Raw genomic sequence first — 19,733 nt, forward strand, 5'->3', positions numbered from 1 at the left:
AATCCCTCCCCCCATTTAAAAAATGATTTTTTTTTTTTTTTGGTCTTTGTGAGACAGTGTCTCCCTGTAGCACCAGCTGACCTGGAACTCACTATGTGGACCAGGGTGGCCTTGAACTCACAGAGGATCCACCTGCCTCTGCCTCCCAAGTGCTGGGATTAAAGACGTGCGCCACCACGCCCAGCTACTTTTAATATTTTTAAAGGTCTGTTTTTTAATTTATGTGTACATGTGTGAGCCTGCACGAGCATATGTGCACCACGTGACAAGAGTCCACAGAGGCCAGAAGAGGGTGCCAGATTCTTGGAACTGGAGATACAGGTGGCTGTAAGCTGCCATGTAGTACTGAAAACCAAACCTACATCCTCTGCAAAAGCAGTTAAGAGGTCTTAACTGCTGAGCCCTGGTTTGCTATAGATGTATGTGTGTTTCTCTGCCTGCCTGCCTGCCTGCCTGTCTGTGTCTGTATGGGTGCATGCATATGAGTGAAGGTACCTGTAAAGGCCAGAAAAGTACATCAGCTCTGGGAGGATGGGAGGGTGGGGGCTTGAAAGCATAGGAATAAGGTTATGTACAAAAGAAGTTCTGACTGAGATTGACTACAATTAGAAACTGTATAATAGAATGGCTAATCATAATAGAGACTGATGAAGAACTAACTATATCTAGGCCCATATATTTCTATATTAATCATCATTTTAAAAATAGCATTTTTGTTTTATTGTGGGTTTGTCTGTTGACATGGGATCACCCTATAGCCCCAGCTGGCCTGGAACTCACTATGTAGACCAGGCTACCCTCAATCTCACAGAGATCTATCTGCCTCTGCCTCCTGAGAGTTGGGATTAAAGGTATGTGTCAGCTGAAAGCTGCATTTTACAACAAAATATTATTTAAAACATTCTTTGCTTTTTTGAAGAAAAAAATTAAACTTTTTAGAGTAGTCAAGCTCTAATTCTGTTGTGTAAAATGTTAACTACAATTTGTAAGCATCAATTAGTTTACAAGGAGCTCATGTACTAGACCCAAAAGACTGAATCGAAATGCTGATGTTCATGCCAATGAGCAGAAGCCAAGCTGTTATTGGGTCTTCTGAGAAATCCCCCAACAGGCCAGGTCCAGGACAGGAAGATAAAAGAGTCCCTATGCTTCAACTTTAAAAAACAACAACAAATGTACAACTTTGAAATGACCAGTCCTCTTACTGTAATGAGTCTGTTACTATCATTTTCCCTTGTTCTTTTCTATCTATAAAGCAAACCTGTTCTGCTCTGCTCAGCTCAGCAGAATACTTTAAAAATAAATTTCCTTTTTTCTTTGAGAAAGGATTTCACTATATAGCCCAGGCTAGCCCCTCCAATTTGCAATCTCTCTGTCCCAGCCTGCCCAAGTTGCTATAATTTCAGGTATGCACCATACAGCTTTAAATTAAACTTCCACTTACATATTACCAGATTAGATAACCACCAAGTCAAGGTATATGAAATACAAGTCTACTGAGAATTTACACACATTGTATCATCTCACACATTACATTAAAAAGAATCCTAAGTCTCAAACCCCACACATCTCTAAGAAAATTCTCCACCCACAGGCACTGCTTAAGAAACAGTTCTTTCTAAAATCATTTCTGAATTTATATTTCCATGGGCCTTTTAAATTTACAAACTAAGAACTGTAGTAAAAACGAAAAGGACAGAACTCAGTTAAGTCTTTTGGAAAGAGTGTAAAACAGGATTTGATTGTGCAACCTGTTCTAAAATAAAAGAAGTAAAAAATATAAATACTTGACTAACTTGCTGCATAGGAAATATTATCTTTATCCTTTCATAATATAAAGTCAAATTCCCTAAATCTAGATATAAACATGCAAATGTCCTCGGGGTGGTTCAAGCATCTGAGAAAAATTTACAATTTATTAGCTAGATTTGCTTACATATTTTCTTATACCCCTGTCAGAAAGGAATTGTCTCTTTCATAACCAGTCTACACTAGCACTGAAAAATTCACTAGTACTGAAAATCATTTGCCATTTTGTGGCTTTACTGCAACAGTGCATGTTAGTAAAGAATTACTCTGCACCATAAATCAGGAGAAAAATCTAAATATGGATACTACCAAGTTTAAATTATGCAGTTTTATTTGCATTTTGCATACAGATGACAATTGTGAACAATTCCTTATAAACTAATGCATTGCACTAAAACCTAATAAATGCCTAGTTTAATTTTCTTTTGCTACCTGATTTCTTTAAAATGATAATCTACAAAAGTATAAGTGTTATGTTCTTGGAATATTATTGTCTTATTTCTGTTAAGAGTCCTTCAGTATAATATCTCATGTATGTCCCACATATTAAAATAATATATTTTTCTTTACAACTATGCAGAAATAAACAGATTACAAAGAATAGTAAGAGAAGATATAAAATCTCTCATTCAGGTAGTTCTGATTTAATTTTCTAAATGGCAAAGAGTAGAGATGATTTTCACCCTCAGAGGATGAAATCACGCTTGTCAGTGAACAGAGTAGCACCCTAAGCTGCTGCTGGATGCAAAGGGCCAGGCTTGGTCCTGTGCAAAATCCAAAGAACCATCATGACAGCAGAAAAAAAGACATGTATGTATAACTACAATTTAAGGAAATCTGTGGCAAAACCCATAGGGTTAATGCAGAAAGGGAGCTATACAATTTGGGTAAGACCATGGTTCCAGCTAAGTATCCTCTTTAGGAGAGAAGGAAAAATAATGGAGTTCTTCTATACATTTGTAAAGGGCAGACAAAGCGAAGGGGTAATTTGTAAAGTACAAGTTTAACTGCATCTGCAGCACTAGAAACAGGGCTGTCAAGATATAAAGGGTAAGGACTGGGGAGTAAAGCAAGAACAGGAATCATCTGCTATAGTAATTTCCCCCCAAACTCCTTAAGACTAAAATGGTTATGGAAAACTCAAGTGAGCTGGGCTCCAGATCTGTCTAAAATCCACAGCATCATCTCCTACAGATGATAAACCTCTTTTCTTCAAAGTGAGAGATGTAATTCTATCTACCGAGAAGATTCAAATAAAATATGGAGCTCAAACCACTCACATGAGTGTTAAAATCCCTAAAGCAACTTTAAAACTAAAGGAGAAAGAGCAGTTACCACTTAAAAACGTCTCCCCAGATTAAATAAGACATGGAATTAGCCTTTTGCTAGTTTGGAGCAGTATAGAATGTTCTGCAGTTTTGTTGCTGGTTTTGTTGTTTGTTTTTTTTCCAGTTTACTAGGTAAAATCACTGCAAAACTTTGCAGTCAATTATCACAAGCTGAAAATGATTTACATTTCTGTCTACATTCAGTAAGAATGTAAAGTAGATAGTGATGCTGCTAGCTACACACTTTATAAATTACCTTATAGTTATGACAAGTGTATCTGAATGCAGAATATCTTTTAATCTTTTTCTTACACTACACCACAGTTAAATAAAAATTAAAAGAATAAAGCAGAGCTGTTATCTAGATCTAAAAAAAAAACCATTAACATTTTTCAGCTTTAATGGAAAAAGCACTAATATCTAACAGACAAATCTACCAAATAAATTAAAAATGCATATGTCCGAATGAAGAACAAAGTATATGTCATAAATATTTCTTTCCATTACAGCACACTAAAAATGTGTTACTATTAGTCACTGAAAAAGCTGCCTGCAGTTCATGTAACAAACAACGTTCAGTGCCTGGCATTTAAGAATAAAACCTTACTTAAGATCTGTGCTTCCCCAGCACCATGAATATGTCACAACTCCAGTAACTGAGAGCAGCACTTCATTGTACAGTGTGAGGATGCCAGTGAAAACAGTCATAAATATGTACATGGATACAGGCAGACACATGTATTCAAGCCTACTCTGAACAAACTGCATTGTAAACAAGAAGTCGTGAAAGAGATGGCACTGAAAACAACCTACCTTTCGCCCATCACTTGCATGGCAATTCACATTTAGAGGAGTCAGTAAAGCCATTAGTTTTTCTTCATTACCACTCCTATAAAAAGGTAGTAAATCAATGTCTGTGAAATTATAGAGCTTCTTTTGAATATTTATGGATGTTTTTCTTAAGAGTAGAAAATAACAAGGATTTTGCTTTAATTTTTTACAGATCACAATGAATGTCTTACAATACTTAATTCAGTTAACATAATTCCTGTTAATCATTATGGGTAGTACATCTTAGGTAATGCAGCTTTCTATAGTTTTATTTATCTACATAAAGTCATCTTAATTACAAATAAACTTTATTCTGAAAAATGATCTAAAACATCACAGTTTTTAAATACATACAAATTCTAAAAAGAAGTAATCAATTGAATTATAAATGACTAACAACAAAAAAAATAGGTGAAGATTTTAACATTTACTTTATGCCTCATTCAAGCTAGGCTAGAAACATCTTCAAAGCAAAATAAAGATATATGCACGTACACACGACAAGAATATCATTTGAAAAGCTGGACAACTAAGGTTTGCAGGTACCTCAAGAATGTTACAAATAAAATTAACCTTACAATCTTCACCATAGTAAAGGATTTTGCCATTATATCCACTAACAATGTAAAATAAAGTATACAAAGATTTAGTAGAAGGTCTTATTTACACTATTACTTAAAATTCAAGCAAGACAATAACATGTTATAAATTTTTCTAGTTCTCCACCTGCTTCCCCCCCCGCCTTTTCTCTCTTAAATGCATTATACTCACTTAAATAAATGGAATCACTTACCTAGCAGCTTCTAGGAGTTCGTCTTTTTTGTATTCACCTAGATGATTGCAAAATATCATGCTGTTAGCATTTGGCAGAAGACAGATTAAGAAATGCAGTAGGCAGCAAATAGAGAATTAAAAACAGAAGAACAGAAAAAGAGAGTCCACACCCCGCTGGGTGATGGAGCCGTGACGTTAGCCAGCTTGTGAAGGCAGCATCACCAGTGCCTTGGAGACGGGCAGCAAATTGACGCAGCTTCTTGTCCAATCCTCAGATGAAATAGCTTTCTTAAACAACCAATGAATGCTAAATCTCATGTCCAGAAACACATTCCCTCTGATAACAGCATGCCAGCTCAAGACAATGTCCCCTCCCCCCTTTCTATTCAGGCTGTCACAGTATACTTGTGAAGCATAATACATTCTGAGACAAAAGCGATATAACGTGGCTCTTTAAAGGTACAAATTACTAGTCTTCAAAAACCCGTGGTTTTATTTGTAATGACACGGGAAGATTTTTTTTTTTTAATTAATCACCATCACTGTGCTTTATAGCAGTAAAAAGGCAAATATCAGAATTATGAAGCCTTTTTTGCCTTGATAGGGAAGGTCTGTAGACTAGAAATACGTGAACTACGTACCAAATGCTATGAACCTCTTGGAGGCAGCGTTCCAAAACCAAAACAGAGAGCACATTCTTAAATGCCAACAATAATCTAACCTGCTTTAACATTTATACTATATGTACCAGGTTTTACAAAGAGATCATCTTAAATCATTTTTAAAAGGATGTTAGTGTCTCTGAAAATGAGCAGCAGATATTTAATTATTAAGAATTAGATAAATTTTTTAAGAGTTGGGTAATTTTTGCTTCTATTTTTTCCATAGTGGACTTTTCAAATTAGCCCACGAATTAAAAAGAGAAATTAAAAATCTTTCATAACAAATTTCTTAGATCTAACAAGATCTTTTGCAAGCTCAACTGAAGGATAGGGAATCTGAATATGTATTGTGTTTGTTCCTTCAATAAATAAAAAGACCAGCCAGGATTATGATTCAGTTATAATACATTGACTCTGTTTGATATGTCACTAAAGAAATAATTATACAAATTGCCTTAAGTCATTCTGTGAAAACAAATACAAAGACTACACTAGAAAAAAATTTTTAGATTTAATGAAAGTTATGAAATAATTTTGTTAAAATGTTTACTTATGACTACAACTTTCTTTATACCTTGTTTCTCTTTTGCTATAGAAAAGAATGCAAATGCTCTAAAGATACCTAAGAGCATAAGTATGTGCTTAAATTTTAGAATCCACTATTAGCAAATATTGTTTTGCCTCTTAGATTAAGAACTGGATTAAATTCTAGAAACTATAACCACATATTTTCAAATAAAGAAATTATATGCCAAAGGTCAGTCTCCCCCAGCCCCCAATACAAATCATTACAGTATAATGAACAATTCCATGATTATGGAGCTGGTCTTTCCAATTTCTTATAATCTGTAGTTCAGGTTCATTAATAATTAACCACACAGGAGTTAAATTATTATATCTTCTGGCCAAAAGGGCTCAAAGTGAAAGACTTACTTTTTAAAAACATCTTAGAGAGCAGTATGGAAGTTGAACATACTAGAAATATGGGAGTTATAGAGACAAATGAAGAAGTCTTAAAAGGCCTAAATAATTACAATCTAAGTAATTCAAATTATGGAATACGTCTATAAAAACCATTCACTTGCCCAAAAGGCATATATACCAGATTCAGAAATAAGACACTATCATCTCTGACTTTAAGGACTATTATTCTATTAAAGGAGAAAGACAGGGAGTGTCCTACGAAATGTTATTAAGGATTTATTGGCTAGTCCAAATGGGATTAATAACAGGCAGCATAGCTGTGGATCAAGGAAGCCTTCTGTGAACTAGAAACTAAAGCACAGTTTTAAAGGAAAACTCATGGTTCTCAGGCGAAGGATGGAAACAACTCTCAAGGAAGAAGGGAGATGTTGGTTCTTTGTAAATTGGAAGGAAGTAAAGGACATTTGCAGGAGAGTGAAAACAGAGAACCAATGAGAAAACAATGACATGTTTTAACAAAGGAGTGCAAAGTGTATTCTATTTAAATATTTTCAAGTTTCTGATAACATAAAACATTTCTGTACTTTACTCCAAGTGTTTGTTGGATAGGAAGGGAGCCAGAGGTGAGTTGGGGAAGAGGTACTAGGTTCTGACAGTTTGTGTTCTGTAGAATTGCACATTTCCTGATATGCAGCTAAAACACAGCAACACTGTGAACTGGAAGTAGCTACTACTGAAATTCAAGCCACAGTAAAACAAGACTCCAATAAGCCAGCTAACAAACCTGCAAAGGACTTAGGTTTTTCAAAGCTCGAATCAGCCTATGTGCACAAAGTCCTCATCATGTACATGCACAACTTACTGGTATTTTCACCAAAATGCACATTTTTACAGGGATGCTATTCCTTTCTGGAAATACTGATAATAAACTGAAGCTTTCAAAAAGGAATATATATGTGCAGCCAACAGTCAGACATGGGTATTACAAATAACTTTCTGCTCTTTCTTGTAGCAAGCCTGGTACTCTAACCAGCTCTTTTGCAATGTATTCCAGACTATCCAGTGCCCCAAACCACAATCAGTAAACAGCTGAAGCCATTTTCCACACCCTGCCTCCCTCGAAGGACAAGTAGCATAATGAATTTCCAGTCCTTCAAACAGTGACAGCAAACCCGAGCGTCTTACTAGCAGCCAAACACCAGATCTGTTTTATTTTAGCTGAGAAACTGAAAACACTTAGGTTGAGACTATGACGCTCTATGGAGCATTTATATTCTTTAATAACATCCAGATAAGGACAAGCAGTAGATCAGCTAGAACGGAAACCAGGCAATTACCGTCAAGATAATAGCAGCCATGAAAGGACAGCTTAAAAGACAAGTTTTTGATCAGAATAAAGTAGGATAAAAATAAGTAGCCACAAAATTTAGTTTCTGTGATCAGAATTGTCATTACTATCAATTAATGAAAATGTGCAAAAATATAAACTCACAGATATACAATTTAATGCTTTAAAATGTTATCAAAATGCTGGTTAAAAATAAAACTCCCCTGCATATTTCTTTGAGGTAGTCAGAAATAACTTCGACATTTAGTATACAGGCAAAATTTTCTTTTGAAGAAAACTTAGATATATAAAATAGAAGTCAGAGCTGGAGAGATGGCTCAGCAGTTAAGAGCACTGGCTGTTCTTGTAGAGTACCTGGGTTTGAGTACCAGCACCCACACAGTGGCTAACAATTGTCCTAACCCAGTTCTAGGGGATCCAATGTCCCCTTCTGACTCAGAGGCACTGCACGACAATGGGTGAACTTACATACATGCAGGGAATACACTCATACACATCAAATAAAAAAAAATTAAAAAATAAGCTGGGCATGGTGGCGCATGCCTTTAATCCCAGCACTCAGGAGGCAGAAGCAGGCAGATCTCTGAGTTCAAGGCCAGCCTGGTCTACACAGTGAGTTCCAGGACAGCTGGGGCTTCAGGGAGACCCTGTCTCAAAAAGGCAAAAAAAAAAAAAAAAAAAAAAAAAAAAAAAAGAAATCATGCTTACTGACATTTCAATTTCAACACTATAAGGGTTGGCAAGTGACAAGATCAAATACACTGTTTTGTAAAAATGAATCATCTCAGGTTTTGTGGCGATGGGAATAACACAGAAAGTCAAATTTTTAAAGCAGTAAGGGACTCAAAATGCCACACATAATACATGTTTATCAGTAATATTTCACTGTATGTGAAATGCAGGAAATGTAAATTTGAACGTCACCCTTCTCCATGTCACCTCACCCAACAATTTCAGAATAGCTCTAAGAGATCATCTTCCTGGGAAGGCAGGCTATATAGCCCTGCCTAGCCTGGTCTGGTCTGGTCCTTGCTATGTAGCCCAAGCTGGCCTCAAACTCAGTGGCAACACCCCCGCCTCTACTTCTAGAGAGCAGGAATTATAGGTATGCACCACCACAGCTAGTGGTCAACATACTCATTTACGGTTAAAGAAGTGGTCCCAAAGCAGTTAAACTGATTGTGTAGATTTCACTAACCTACCAGTCTATCAAGCCCTGAACTACCAGGAGCTAACAACACAAAATCACCGCATTTGAGCTTTGAAAGAAGGAATGTAAACAAGGAGATAAACCAATTGTTAAGTACAAGGAAATAATTTTTATAAAGTAAATAATTAGCTTTAAATAAACATAATAAAAATAAGCCAAAATTTCCTACCAGAACTACTTGAAAGCACTGAGCTTATAAACCTGAACCATGGGGCCACAGTAAGAAAAATCTTCTGGGTCTATTCAAATGATCAATGCATTTCCCATTTCTATAGCATGATGTAATTCCTGAACTTATTAGGTATCTCAAGAGAAAAGGTATGTAAAGACTTCAGTCAAGAATTTCTACTATCAAGTTAATACAGGGACTCTTGAGTTGCTGAGTGCTGAGCAGTACCATGAATTGATAAATTGATTCAGAAATCTTTTCACTGAGGTACTAGCAAATATAAGACATTGATTATTTTAGCTAAACTCACAACCTATTTGGAGAATGGAGTATTAGTTTTGGTGACATATTTTTCTGTGTTCATTAATAAATTTGAATACTCAGAACTGGCTATGTGGCTGTGGAAAGAATTTAGCTATAGGACCAACAAATAATCTGTGCTCAAGAACTTAAAGCTTTACCCAACCCAATTTTGAAACAGACTGATATTCTACTATCCAGAAATGAGCGTCTCAAGGATACTGAAATTATCATGTTCTCTCTAAAATCTTTTGTGAATATCTTCAGGGCAATAAGGGGAAAACTACAAAGCTGTTCTTGGTGTCTTCTTCCCAGCCTGACTCTTATCAAGGCTTTCCATTACTTCTGATGTGGCTCCAAAGTCCTTACCGTCACACAACGAAAGGTCATGGCTAAAAATACATTTCTAAAAAATTTTTGTTTAAAATTAATTAATTTATTTTCATGTGCATGGTGTTTTTCTGCATGTAAGTAAAGACAGCATCAGATTCCCCAGAACAAGTGTTACAGAAGCGGGTGCTGGGAACCAAACCTGGGTCTTCTGCAAGACCAGCAAGTGCTCTTAACCGCTGAGCCATCTCTCTAGCCCCTCCATATCTTTTCTAAACAAAATAATTTGGGACTTTTAACAGAGTATATTCCTGGAGGTGATTTCTTTACTTCAATTATCTCCTAAAAGCTAAGTAGCTAACATTAACTAACATTCACCAGCATGAAACACCAACTGCACTTAATATAAACCTATCTATGTTGACCAGTATAGTACCTAACACACTCACGTGGTTACTTACATTTAAATAAGTTAAAATTATGCAAAAAATAGTTTTGTTCCTTAGTCATACTAGCCATATTTCAGGTATTTGGCAGGCACAGGTAGCTAGTGCCCATCACATAGTGGACAGTGGAGAGAGGAACACACAGAACAACTGGAACATTCTACTGCAACTTTAGAGAGTTTCAATGACTAAGAATTCATATTCTTCTTACTCTTAAAATTATTGCAGCCAAAGACTGTAATATAAGCTTTTATTTCCCCCTACTGACTAATAAACTACTACTTCATCCCCCACAAATATAAGGGAAAATATGAACTGAAGCCAATTCTTCAGATACCCAAGGGAACAACTATATTAAAATAGGTGATATAAATATGAATATATACTGATGGGACAGAGGTGGTATTGTGAGATAAATACTCTTTAAAGCTGGATACTAAGGGCCAAGAGAGATATTTCTCTAGGAAGCTGTTGACCTCTGAGACATCTGCAAAGTACACCTGTACTTTAAAAGAAAATGACCTTTTACAACACACTACAGAGGAAAGAACCCTCAAATACATTAAAAAGATGACAAGAAGGAAAGAAGGGATGAGGAAATTCTCACTCTACATTTGGAGCATTACAATTACTTATAGGGAGTCTGGCAGCACAGATTGCCCACTGTTTCTAAGGCATCAACTTCCTGTGCAGATGGCAGATGGAGGGCTCTGGAATTTTTTTAATAGAATTATGATGTTGGATCTTTTAAGAATGTGGTTTAGGGCTGGAGAGATGGCTTAACAGTTAAGAACACTGTTCTTGCAGAATACCTGGGTTCGAATCCCAGCACCCACATGGCAGTTAACAACTGTCCGTAACTCCAGTTCCAGGGGATCTGACAGCCTCTTCTGTCCTCCACCGGCACTGCAAAACACAGGTGCACTTACCTACAAGCAGGCAATATACACATACACATAAAAATAATAAATATTTTTTTAAAAGAATGTGGTTTAGAAAAGTAAATTGCATGCTTCCTCCATTTGGCAATAGTTCATATTCTGTGCTACACTGGTGGTCCTTTTCTCTTTCTTCCTCCTATCCTTTTCCTCCCTCAATCTCACTAAGCAGACCAGGCTGGCCTTGAACTGATTCTCCTGCTTGATGCCCAAGCATAGGAATTTCAGGAGTACACCAGCAGGTGGAGCTCTAGTACCTTTTTCTATAGCTACAATTCACACTCCCTTAATTTCAGGTCTGAAGGGATGCATATCGATTAGCTGTTTCACTGAAAAAAATAGTAATGCTACCGGGTACAGGCCCAGGTTTCACTTAGAATGCTTTGTAATAAAGTAGAGTGTCTTTTCTTTTATATATTATTGATGTATATTTAGTTACATTCATACTTTTAAATATTAAAACTTTTTATTGACATGCATGCACAGGCACATATATGTATACTGCCCACAGAAGCCAGAAGAGGGTGTTAGGTTTCCTAGAGGTAGAATTACAGGTGCTTGTGAGCAGCCCAAAGTAGGTGCTAGGAACTGAACTCTGGTTCTTTGCAAGAGCAGCAAGCACCCTTAACCACAGAGTAATCCTTTATAGGCGCTACAAAAGATAGAGAATATTTCTATCACACTCCAAAGTTTCTCAGACCCATCTGAAATCTCATTTCATGGAAGTACATCTCTGATTTCTGTCCCAATAATTTCTGTTTGCTTGAAAATTCTGAAAGATTTTTAATTATGGAAAATGGCCCTGTTGTTTATTAAAAGTAGTCAGAACAAAAGAGGAAATGTTGATTACAGATGAATGCAGAAGACCTGCCATAGTTTAAGAGCTGGAAACCCCACCAGCCCAGCTCTCCTGGAGCAATTCTCCTGACCTGAACTATTTCTGCACAACTCCTAATTCCTTATCTTTCACTTATTCTGCCGGATGCATGCTTAAACAGGGAGAAAATGACATGTTTTAATTCTGGTTCAGGGTTATCATCAGTGTCTCAACAATACAGCAAAGATCATTCAGAAAGTGATGCATATTACAGGTAATCTAAGCAATTTTCTAAAACATGAGAGAAACAAGGAAATTCCGAGCAGTTATCTTCCAAAAAGATAATACTAAGCATTGAAAATTATATAAATCTTATTTCTACCTTCTAAGAAACAGTTACTAGGCCGGCACATTTTCATCAGCAAACACCAAAAACAACTGATGAGTCAAATTTCAACATCACCGTAAGACTGCCTTTGTCTGTTCTGGATAGAAGTGCTGTGTCTTCATTTGCTAGGTATTTAAAATAATAAGAAACTAGATGACGTGATAGTATGAGTACAGTAAATTAAAATTCAGAAAATTAAAATGTATAGTTGATATGTGGATTTACTCCCTGTATACATAAGCAGATGCATCTGAACAACATTAATTAAGATTATTTGAAACTGATCATCTCCTCCTACTTCTTTTTGCTACTTCAAATAAAACCATTTTTTGAGGGCTGGTACACGGCTTTAACTGCAGCACTTAGGAGGCAGAAGTAGGCAGATCTGTGTGAGTTTGAGGCCAGCCTGATCTACATGGCGAGTTCTAGGACAGCCAGGACTACAGAATGATACCGTGCCTAAAAAAAATTTTTTTTATTTATACTTAAAACAATTTCCTAACAAAATTTACAAAAAAAAAATTTCCAAAACATACAAATACACCATTTTCACGTCCCACACTTTATACATCTTTGCTTTTATGTATTTTTCTGAAATTGTAATAAGCAACCCATGTAGCTCCTCCTCTACTGAACAAGCTGTGCAAAGCAGACAAGGGTAAAAAGAAACAAGTTCAAATAAAAAAGAATCTAGATAGATGCACCATCACAAGAAGGCTAAGTAGACAAGTAAGTGTTCAACCAGTGGGTAGGTTCTGTGCATGCTAATATTAAGCTCAGGGAAAGTGCCAACTGGCTTGCTAAACACTGTAGCCCTTTTCACTGTATTTTAGAAATATTATTTTTCAAAATAATGTAACTACTTTGATCCTAAAGCATATTTTCTTTGTATGTCTGAGAATTCTTGTGACTAAGCTATGAACTCCCAATGTCTATCTTGAAAATGGTGGTATAATAATCACAGACTGTTCAATTTAAGAACTAAATTAAGTAAGCTATATCACTGAAATGAATGATTCTAAGTTAATGAGCATTTCAACATGGGAAGTCTGACTGTGGTAATGTAGCACCCCAAGCATAAGCTGAATCAACAGAGTAATTGCTCATATGATTGTGTTCACAAAGACTATTGGACAAGCTATTAATCTAAATTTTAATGTAAATATTTTCAACATCACTGTCAATTTTTATTAATTTGCAGCTCGGTAGCATGGCTTTCCTAGTTATATATTAAATTAACAGATCAAATTACAAATTCTGCTACAATGTGATCCATGTAGCTTCTCCCTACTTCAAATTCTTTCCATTCTCCCTGTTTCATCTGTGGTACTTTCTCCTCCCAGGATCCTTTGGCAATTGTCCTGTAACTAATCCTAATGTCTGTATGTCTTAAATCAGAGTGACAACATTCACTCTTACCTTATTTAGTTTACTACATTGGACTAAAAAAAAATTCCTTAAAAAATTATGATCAACTCTAAAGTCTGTCATTCAAAATCTTTTTAAAAATACAGACTTGGGGCTGGAGAGATGGCTCTGCAATTAGGTTCACTGATTGCTCTTGCAGAGGTCCCGGGTTCAATTCCCAGCACCCACATGGCAGGTAACAATCGTTTATAACTCCAGTTCCAGGGGATTTGATGCCATCTTCTGACCTCCCAGGGCATTGTACAACACAGGTGCACTCACATGCATTCAGGCAAAACACTCATACACATAAAATAAAAATAAATGAGAGAGAAACTGACTCAAGTCAGACGTGCCTCTGGTAACTTCCTGGAATTCAACAAGTCTGGGAAAACTACGGGCAAAACTGAGTTTATGTTCAAATGTACAGGTTATTTTCTCCTTAGGGGAGTGGGTCTAAAGATGCTTTTTTAGGTCCATGACTGAAACAGGTTAGGAAGTTAGCATTTCTCTGAACTATTCCCCTGACCAATGGTAGATCCCCAAAAGCTTTAGTAACATAGTACTTAGCTCAGTTAATTCCTAAAAACAGTTTTCAATCATTTTTTTTTTTCTCAACAAACCAGACCAATGATGTTCACATTGGTGATACCTGCAGAGCAGATGCACAGAGGGCTGCTTAGTGAGTAAGGAACTTTGACAATCTGGCAACACTGTTTATGTGATAGCTCTGATTCCATCACGTTTTCTCCTGAGGCAAGATTTATGGCTCTACCATTGTATTGTGCTTGGCATATTGTACACAGTCAACATATATTTAAGTGGATAAATAAATTATGCAATTTAAACAAATGAATGGCATAAAACTGAAGGCTTAAATAAGAAAGATTATGTCTGAGATATCGTTAATCGATTTCACTACAATTTCTTCCAATCCTGAATAAGAAATTTAGTAAAGTTTGGGGAAAAGGAGGAAAGAAATAAAAAAAGAAATGTGCAGCTGAGGAAGTAAACCACAACTGCTCTTCTTGGGAAGGCCAAAACTGCAAAGCCTCTGCATACTTCACAGTTGTTTTAACAAAGGACAAAATACACTAAGAGAACATACAATAATCACGGTTATGTTAAAGACAGTTCTTACACCACTCAAAGAGCAGTCACATGAACTTCTCCATTAACCTGCGATTCCTTAGAATTATACTTTTTAAAGAAAAGAAGCATAGCTCTGCAAATCCCCAAACAGGTGGCTTACAAAACTTTGGAGCCGGGGCTAGAGAGATGGCTCAGTGGTTAAGAACACTGGTTGTTCTTGCAGAAGACCCAGGTTTGAATCCCAGCACCCACATGGCAACTAACAACTGTGCATTAACTCCAGTCCCGGGGGATCTGACAGCCTCTTCTGACCTCTATGGGCATTGTATGACACGGGTACACTTACCTACATGCAGGCAATACACGCATACACATAAAATTTAAAAAAATTAAATTAAAAAACAAAAAGAAAACTTTCGGGCCTCAGTAGATCAATGTATTGAAAGGGCAAAGCATCCAGATAAGAGAAAGGACTGCAGGGAAGCAATTTTCTTTTCAAAGATAACAATGTGGTCCCTATAAATCATAGTGTGCTTTGTTCAAGTAGCCTCACAACTCTGAGACTGCAAGTACTATACATCAAACAGTTGCTTAAATGAAGAGATCAATTTTGCCTACTGGTTTAAATCAAAAAGGAATTTAAATAATAAACATTTTAATATACTTCACATAAAGTGATACAAACATTAAATGGTGTTGACTTTTTGTTATTTCTACCTGTTTGATGGCCTTGGTTTTCTTTCATAAATTTATCAAAAATCTTCATATAAAAACAATAATTTTGCCTCACTAAAAAGCTGGTACCATAAGCCAGGGATGGTGGCACATGCCTTTAATCACACTTACGAGGCAGAGATAGATGAATCTCTGTGATTTCGAAACCAGTCAGGTCTACACCATAACGAGTTCCATGCCAGCTGGGGCTACAGGGAGACCTGGTCTCAAAAAGGAAAAAAAAAAGCTGGTACCATAAAAATCAACTTTGAATAGACGTGATGGTTTGATGAGAAATGCCCCCATATGCTCAGGTATTTGAGTATTTGGTCCCCAGTTGGTGGTGCTGTGTGGGGAAACTTAGGAGGTGCAACCCTGCTAGCAGAAGTCATTGGGGGAGGGCTTTTGAGAGCTCAATGCATGCCCTGCCCTAGTTCCAGTTTTCTCTCTTTACCTCCTTTATGAGGATGGAATGTGATCTCTGAGTTTCCTGTTCCAGGTGCCACACCCCTTGCCATTATGGACTCTATCCTTTCAGAACTGTAGTCAAAACTAACTCTTCCTAAGTTGCTTTTAGTTACAGCATTTTAGCACAGCAACAAAAATAGCCAAGTTTTCAATGTAACTGCTAACTGACAGAATTTCTTTCTGAAAAATATTATATACTTCTGTGGAGTCAATAGGGATTATATGAAACACAATGCTACATTTCTTTACAGTTCAGGGCCAATCATGATGAACTTCCACCAGACTATGTAAAGTAACAAAGCTCTTGGGTCTCCTGAGACACGTAGGCATATTTGCACCTACCCACAATGCCTCCAGAATGCCATGCATGTGGTAATTTTTAAATAGTTCATTCATTTTTTTCCCTTTGTGTTCTATATATTTCCTTTTACTTTTGAATATGTAAAAAAATGCTATGCAATAGAAATATAATACAAGCTGTTTATGTAATTCTATACTCTTGACTAGCTGTGTTAAAAATAAGCTAACAGGAGAAATTAATTTCAATAGTACATTTCATTTAATCCACTATATCCAAATAACTATCATTTTAGCATGAGGCTCTAAAACTCATTTCTCATGTTCACTGCCAGCTGTCACTAGTGGCTAACTGTATTTGAACAGTACACATCTAAAAACCATCATGAGCCAGAAGATTATAACAATAAAGCTATAATCAGTAAACAGTGAAAACCGTTAACTATAGTAAGAGCAAAGTTGCTCCAAGTCAGAGAATAATGACTCTCCTAACCACAAGAAACTTCAGAGATAAAGGATATAAGGTACAGACATTTATGTAGCAGGAAGGGAAATGATGGGTAGGAAAGAGAAAGAAAAAAGAAGGGGAAGAGAAAGGAAGAGTAGTATAAAAAGAGTGAATGCTATGAAGTGAGGGAAGGGAAAAGTAGCCTATGAAAATGTTCTTGGGGTGGCTAGACCTTGAGAAGGTTAGCAACTAACAGATCTGACCAAAATTCTATAAAGTTGAGGCTTGGAAAGATGCATGCAGTGATGATAATTCCAGGGTACCAAGAACTGGAGAAATGTTGCCACATGCTTCAGTGTGCAGATAAAGAGAAGTATTCGGTGGTGACAGACAGAGAGGCTTTTGAAGAGGTGATTTCACTCAAAGTACATGCCAAGAAATGACTGAGAGCATGCTTAAAGTATCAAATTCACTACTAATCTGTTTCATTCAACCACACAGAAATAAATTTTATAACCCCCCCCCCCCCAAACACAGAGACCCTGTCTAGTGACTAAATAGCTGATAAAGGTCAAATTGAACATTTTTACTCACAATGAATGCTGCCTCTCTAATAGTACTCTACTATGAAACAGGTGATACATGCAAAGTGTCACCTAAAGTTATAGCCTATGAAACAAAGTTTAGCTGGCAGAGAGCCTACTCTGGAAAATAAGCTATCTGAAAATTATATGATGAGCATCTAAAGAAAAACAGCTACTGACTTTTTAGTTAAGTTGGCAGTGAAACAAAACATTCTTTATTAATAAAAGCATGCGTACAAATTTCTATAAGGTAGATGCTGGAGAAATGGCTCAGCAGGTAAGAGCACTGGCTACTCTTGCAGAGGTCCCAGGTTCAATTCCCAGCACACACATGGCAATTAACAACCGTCCAAACTACAGTTCCAGGGGATATGATGCCCTCTTCTGACCGCCACAAGTATTGCATGACATGGGTGCACTTACATACATGTAGGCAATACACTCACACACATAAAATAAAAATAATTTAAGAATAGTAATAAATTCTGCATGCTAAACATCAACAGTGCATGAAGCACCTGTAGAGGCCAGGAGAAGGTGTCGGATCCTCTGGAACTGGAGTTACAGATAGCAGCCCTGTGTGTGCTGGGAACCAAACCTGGGTCCTTTGCAAGAATAACAAATGCTCTTACTCACTGGGCCATCTCTCTGGCTCCAATCACTTGTTGTTCCTCCTTAAATCTGATAACTCATGAATGAGTTCCCAATTCCAGGCCAGGGCTTAAGCCTGGCCTTATTACATTCCATCTGCAGACCAGTGAATAATCCAAGTACAGATATTTGACTCAAATGGTTCAGAATTCTCCCAGAATATTTTCTGTGCACAACTGGAAGAGTTGTTTCCATGTCTGAAAAGTAAGAGTTATAGAGTTTTGAACCCAGAGTTGTCAATGGCCATGTTCTTTAAAACACTGTAAGCCTAAAAATTAAAACTATGCAGACAGAAAATGGAGTCACAGAAGCTGGAGTTGTGGCAATGGGATAGAGAGCCAAGGTAGGGATGAGAAAGTGGTTGAAAACAGCAGGAGGGAAAGAAAACCAGAATGAGGGGAGGCCAACAGAGAAGGGTGGAGAAAGGCATGTAGGTTATAGAAGCAGCAACAATCAGGTGCTCAAGTGTCTGGATCCAGGAGACTCTGAAGCCAAACCCATCTTTACCTTATGAGGTTAGTTCTCTTAACCAACAAACATTGTCAGCATAAATAATAATTTGATTTGTAACTAAAATGTGTTTTGCCCACTTCCCTTTAACGTCTTTGTACCTTACTCTCATTGCAGCAGGCTAATATTTTTCTTCTACTTCCACTTTCATCATAAAGATAAAGGGTGGTATGTACCATGGAAACTGCATGAAACTCTCCACCCCACTGCACTTGGAAGCAGGGTCTGGGTTGACTTGGTGAGCACTGGTGAGTTCTAACAAAGAACATCACTTTTAGGGCCAGATTCTTAAAATGAATTCTGGCTAAGCTAGTATCTACCCATGTGAGTTTGACCAAGTCATTTGACCTTCCTCAAGTCTCATGTTTCTCGTTTTTAAAAAAGATGATTTACCTAGAGGGGAGGGAATGGGCATAGATTTGATCAAAACATGTGGGGAGCCGCCTGCCGTCCCTGCAGACACCATTACAAGATGGCGCTCACATCCGGTTCATGCTGAGCAGTAAATAAGTCAGTACGCATGCCCGAAGTAATTTTCCACCTTCTAGTCTCTGCCTACCTCGTGGCGTGATATGGGCTGATGAGTTTGCGACCAATCAAGAGTTGCCACATCCAAGACGGGCTTACTAACCTATATAAGGGCTGGGTTTCCGACATTCGGGGTCTTCGCCCTGTAAGCTTATGCTCTCCCTCTCAAGATGCATTAAAGCTTTTCTGCAGAAGGATCCTGAGTGTGCCGCGTCGTTCTTGCTGGCGAGACGATAGCGCGGGACAATGGCAGAATGGGCTGGTGACATGACCATATGCACTTCAGAGGGGGCAGGTGACACTACCATCTGCACATCAGAGGGGAAGGTGACACGACCATCTCCACGACAGAGAGGGCAGGTGACACGAACATGTGCCTGTCAAGGAGGTCAGAAGACACAGCCATGTGCACGACAATGAGGGCAGGTGACACGACCATGTGCATGTCTGTGGGGAGCCGTCTGCCATCCCTGCAGACGCCATTACAAGATGGCGCTCACATCCGGTTCATGCTGAGCAGTAAATAAATCAGTACGCATGCCCGAAGTAATTTTCCACATTCTAGTCTCTGCATACCTCGTGGCGTGATATGGGGTGATGAGTTTGCGACCAATTAAGAGTTGCCACGTCCAAGACGGGCTTACTAACCTATATAAGGGCTGGGTGTCCGACATTCGGGGTCTTCGCCCTGTAAGCTTATGCTCTCCCTCTCAAGATGCATTAAAGCTTTTCTGCAGAAGGATCCTGAGTGTGCCGCGTC

At 37.5% G+C, this 19,733-nt stretch overlaps 1 protein-coding gene across 1 annotated transcript in view; it reads right to left on the reverse strand.

Moving 5' to 3' along the window:
- Positions 1–19,733, reverse strand: part of Tnks (tankyrase) — a 214,673-nt gene that overhangs the window by 87,513 nt on the left and 107,427 nt on the right. Inside the window, exons 4-5 of the mRNA XM_008832600.2 lie at positions 4,762–4,798; positions 3,951–4,026 (exon numbers count right to left, since the gene is read on the reverse strand). Of these exons, the coding sequence (XP_008830822.1) occupies positions 3,951–4,026; positions 4,762–4,798 (113 nt within the window). The remainder of the gene's footprint in view (positions 1–3,950; positions 4,027–4,761; positions 4,799–19,733) is intronic.

The sequence above is a fragment of the Nannospalax galili genome, unplaced genomic scaffold, assembly GCF_000622305.1.
Source record: "Nannospalax galili isolate Female #2095 unplaced genomic scaffold, S.galili_v1.0 scaffold676, whole genome shotgun sequence".
Taxonomy (NCBI): Eukaryota; Metazoa; Chordata; class Mammalia; order Rodentia; family Spalacidae; genus Nannospalax; species Nannospalax galili.